Here is a 5,000-nt window from a genome sequence, read left to right as displayed (position 1 = left end):
TCCAGGGGGGAGTATAGAAATACTCCTAGTCGCTTCATGCCATGGAAACCGGGATAAGCTCCGGCCTGATGGGCCACTAGGCTCATATGCAGACTTTTACTGATTTACTTCCAACAGGATTTACTTCCAAAGGAAAATCTGATAAGATATCGAAGACGACATGAGTTTTAGGTCGTGTTCTATTGGAACAAGAGTGAATTTGATAAGAGTGTTGTTATGACGTGAGTGGGTTCCCCAGCACAGTCACAAATTAGTCTATTTTTAGAATACCCGTTCCCGCGAAAAAAAGGTGGCATATCCTTGAAAAAACATTGCAGAAGCAGTCACGCGTGGCATGGCTTCTTGTGATTGGTTAAATTTTGCGGCCCTTTGTTTGTTTCGCGCGCAAACCGTATCTAAAAATAAATCCTTTTGTGACTGTCAGTGGGGCAAGACCGCAAAGTGATAGATCAACATTCTTATCTAATTCACTCTTGATTGGAATCACCCGTTTCAACCGCAACCAGTTTTGGTTCAGTTTCGGTTGAAACGCTTTAACTTCTGCGAATAGCCATTACTAGACTTTTCCGCGTTGACATGTTGCGGGAAAACAACATGGCCAACATGGCTGGAGCCCGCGAAAACGACAACGGTTCCTTCCCCATGCCTTGTCAACCGTTTCGACGTATAACGTAGTTTGATGCCGGTCGAAAAAGTCGATCAACCAAACGAACCAAATACGCTTTTTTCCCAGTAGAACACGAAAAAACCCAACCAACGCTAAATCGGTTTAACACGACAGTTAATCTTTAAAGGTCGCCTTAAGATCGAATTAAACACAGCGATTTGGTTTGTTGTGCTTACAATCTCTTTTCAAATTAAGTACCCGCCGGTTTTATTAGCAACATTTACAAAAGAACTCTCAGATTCGCTTCAAGGAGGGAAACAAAGTCTTCTTTACATCAGCCAGTTGTGCACTTTATGACAACATTTTGACAAACTCTGCAAAAAATGCAAAGAAAATAAATAAATCTAACACGTTCATAGATATTTTGAAAGGTTCTCTCTTTAGTAGAGCCCTGCTCAAATTCTACTATGTAGGCCGCACGACCTTATGAGCTTAAACAACAAACCTTCAAAATTGATTTTTCCGTTTCTGTTGGTATCAGCCTGATTGACCAATAAATCAATTTCTTTTCTCGTTAGTTGTTCTGGGATTCTGTCAAGAAGACATTTCAGTTCATCGGATTCAATGATTCCCTCTCCAGACTCATCCCAGACTCTAAAGAGCTCGATCACTTCTTGTTTGGTGTCCAAAGCAATCTTCCTCTGCATTAACAAGCAGAATTCGTCGAAATCCACAGCACCGCTACCTGAAGAGAAATAAATCAATGGAATTAACGTTCCCTTTCAGTTTTTTGCTTCAGTTCAGGCTTTTGCTAAGAGCCCTGGATAAGAAACCATGGGTTTCTTTTTAAGTCCTATATGAAAGAAGAATGATTTTTGCATTTGCACGATTGTGTTCTCGTACTCCAGCATACAAATTTCCCGATTTCCCGACCATCTTTACACTTAAAGTTGGCATGCAGCCGAGCTTGTTATAGCAGTGATACTTCAGATCAAAGGACTGACCAAAATTTAAGACTGGAATTGAAAATCGGCCCCGCAGAACAAAATTACAACAATCGAACATAGTTTTGAGGTGGACCATCTTGTTTTCATGGATGACAACGCGGGAGCATAATTAATATTCAGTAAAGCTGGCCGAGAAGCGGGCTCCTTAGCCAGTATAATGTTTTAGTCAGAACATCGAACATATTGCATTCAGAAGGGGCAATTCTAGATCGATCTTTCTTGGTTGTGATATTTTACCGACTATTTTTATCTAGAAAAGCGTTTTTCAAATTTCGCTCCCAGGTTCAAATCATTTCCTTGAGCAAGGCCTGGCTGCCTAGTTGGAGGCCTGGTCCCCAAGGGTAGTCAAATCAGACAGGCCTTCGACTCACGACTACTTTGCAAGATATTTTGCACTAACATACCGTCTTCATCCACCTCTTTGATCATTTCATCAAGTTCCTCATGGCTGGAAGCCATTCCCAATTTTTCCATCACTGTCCCTAGTTCTTCCTTGGTGATAGTGCCGTCCCCATCACAGTCAAACAACGAGAATGCTTCACGCAAGTCTAAAAGAGTAAGAGAGGCAGAGAGAATGAGAAATAGCTGAGATAAAATTCATCACTCAGGACGCTTTCCATTTGACAGAACTGACCGGCCAGACCGGACATTTGGAAGGACTAACTCTACAACGCTTTCAAATTAACACATTTCGAGGATGATATATACTCGTCCAGAAGAATACGAGGGATTATCATGAACGTACTCCTTCAAATCATGTTGCATTTTCCTTACAAACTGACGGGTCTGGCCAGCTATTTCTGACAAAAAGAAAGCGACCTTAGACTTCTACTATTAGAAAAATATAGGGAAGGAGAAATTCGAGGTCGGCAATCAATCAATCAATCAATTTTTATTTAAACTCACACAAACATTAATTTACAGTGTTGGAAAAAGAAAAATAGAATATACATATGAATATTTACAAATTAAATATTGAAGAAGATACAAGTACTAATGAAATATTACAATTGTGATTAAGAAGTAAAATATTAGGGGAAAAGAATAAAGAATAAATGGTAAACAAACAGTTTTAATACAAGGTTGATTGTGAAGAGTTTGGGACACCTAAATAGCTTATGAAACTAATCGAGTAGGTGCCCCAAAGGAACTAAATTTATCAGAGGGAATACAGAGATAAATAGACAATTTATGTTAAAAGTATTTATTTAAGATCTAACTATCCAATAATAACATTTGGCCTTTCGGTCATTTGGTCTTAGGGGACCATTTTGAGTCTCGAGGAGCTGAAAACTTTTGTTTTGCACCATGAACTCGCTTTTAAACACATCAACTCGAGGCTCGGGGTACGAACACTACGGTCTTTTATCAGCATGGGCGCCGGGTGACAAAGGCCCATTAATTTGGTAGGAAAGTGCGTCTGGTATCGTTCCCAGGATAAGACGATTCGCGAATATGAAAGAAACTGGGACTGGAGTTGTATTTAATCTGGAGGAGAGGGAGAGTCACTCCATTAGGCAACATAGATAAAAAGAATATGCTCATTCTACGCTTAGCTACAAAAATCCGGATCTTTTTTTGAGATTTCTAGACGTTGAAAATTTTTTTAGAGAGTCTGGAGATTTTCAGATGAATTTAGCAAGTTCCAAGATTTTAAAATCTTTTAGAACCAAAAAAATCGGTAAAATGCGTTAAAAATTAATCTAGAGACTGGAATCAGAAAGAAAAAAAATATATTTGCCTATAACGCATAGTTTTCATGGCTTCATGCAACAGCGGCTTTACCATTCAGTTATCGTACTCGCAGTCTCAGCAATCGGTTAGCCACAATAGCTATTGTGAAGGCGGCTTGTTTTAACTTACAAGAATTTTTGAAAATTGACATTTTGCATTAAAATTTTGGGATTTTTAGACCATTTCATTTTTGGGAGATTATCTGGGTAGGTTTTTAGGCGATTTTTCGGGATTATTGTAGCTAAGCCTAGTTCATTCCCTGAATAATTTTCGAAACCATTAACTATCCTTCATCTGCAGTTGTTATAGGCTGGATTACCAGCCGCTGTTTTGGGAAATGAGCCAGCGTTCCCCCCCGAAACTGCGGAAATCGAGCCTACAGTTATGTTGTAAAACAAACAGTTAAAGGTAATAGCTACCTGAAATCATTTCGGGGGTAAGATCAGCCTGTAAAAGACAACAAAAGGAAGGTGGGTGAACAACAGTGTTACTGTATTCTTCCACCCGCCAACAGGACATCAGGTCATATTTTTAATGCGCGTTATGCCACGTGATAAAACGAACCCCACATTGTTGCCCAAGACTTCGTTAAATGCCTTAAGTTCGCTCGATTTCATGCAATCAGGATCCCATCCTGGTGCAATGTAAATACACTAAATGAAAAGTAATGCGAAAGTTAAGGGTCATCAATTCAATTTTGATGCGAAAACTGACCAACTTAGACAGCGTTTACACGAACGCGGTGTCACATCGACACGGTTTCATGACTTCGAAACCGCGTCAAACTCGATGGGATTTGAAAGAGTTTATACGGAATCCCTTTCGCCAGAAACTTAAAGTCGTGATGGTGTAAGCGAGCGCTGCATTTAGTCCAAAATTCACCACTGAATCGAACAATGCAAATTTCGCTGCAAAATAGTAACCGTATCCAAATCGATGTGGTTTCGCTGTTTACACGGCAGATGAAACCTGGCGTATCGTTTTCAAACCGAGTTTTGGCAGCGTCTCAGTTGAAATCGACCCGGTTTCGCCAACGGTCTCGATCGTAGTTACAAATGAAACTGCGTTCGTGCAAACGCTGCCCTAACTATTTAACTTAACCAAGGACAGCTTTTGTTGGTTAAAAGTAATTAATATAAATTTCACCTTCGTTAGGTTGATGCTCAACTTTGGCGATGAGTTCTATATACCTCTCAATCTAACCAGCAGTAAAGGAAAGCGGTGAATTACGAATAGCTTTCATGGCCTTTCATTTCACTTATTAGTCATACAGATTCGAATTTGGCACGAGAACGCAACATGATGGCAGATATTTCCTTGGCAAGGGACTGAGGCAAACGTTCCTTTATAAAGCCGTAAAATGGAGCGCATTCGTCATTGACTCCCTTTTGTTCTGGAAGAAACTTCTCCGTCAAAGGTCTTATTAACAGTGCCCAGAGCCACAATGCAAATTTTCAGTAGCGAAACTTTCCAACATGGGACACTCGCTTACCGAATCACTTGTCCTTCTTCCATCCATAGGCTTTCGAATGGTGCCGCTCATGATCGTTTGTTTAGGTTTCAGTGCCCGTTCGATGACTTCTTCAATGAGTCGCTAACAGCTTTGAAAATATTTACGCTTCTTGTCAGCATTCAAATATTTTATATTGTTT

The 5,000-nt window shown here is 40.0% G+C and overlaps 1 protein-coding gene across 1 annotated transcript in view; it reads right to left on the bottom strand.

Annotated features, from left to right (window-relative positions):
- Positions 1–829: 829 nt before the first annotated feature.
- LOC138025928 (calmodulin-like) overlaps positions 830–5,000 on the bottom strand; it is a 4,389-nt gene continuing 218 nt past the window's right edge. The window contains exons 1-5 of the mRNA XM_068873069.1: positions 4,841–5,000; positions 3,768–3,795; positions 2,019–2,162; positions 1,113–1,352; positions 830–981 (exon numbers count right to left, since the gene is read on the bottom strand). The exon at positions 4,841–5,000 is cut by the window's right edge and continues 218 nt beyond it. Of these exons, the coding sequence (XP_068729170.1) occupies positions 959–981; positions 1,113–1,352; positions 2,019–2,162; positions 3,768–3,795; positions 4,841–4,891 (486 nt within the window). The 5' untranslated portion in view covers positions 4,892–5,000 and the 3' untranslated portion in view covers positions 830–958. The remainder of the gene's footprint in view (positions 982–1,112; positions 1,353–2,018; positions 2,163–3,767; positions 3,796–4,840) is intronic.

Source organism: Montipora capricornis, chromosome 12 (genome assembly GCF_036669925.1).
Source record: "Montipora capricornis isolate CH-2021 chromosome 12, ASM3666992v2, whole genome shotgun sequence".
NCBI lineage: Eukaryota > Metazoa > Cnidaria > Anthozoa > Scleractinia > Acroporidae > Montipora > Montipora capricornis.
The sequence above is the reverse complement of the archived record's forward strand: the minus strand, read 5'-3'. Positions and strand labels throughout refer to the sequence as shown.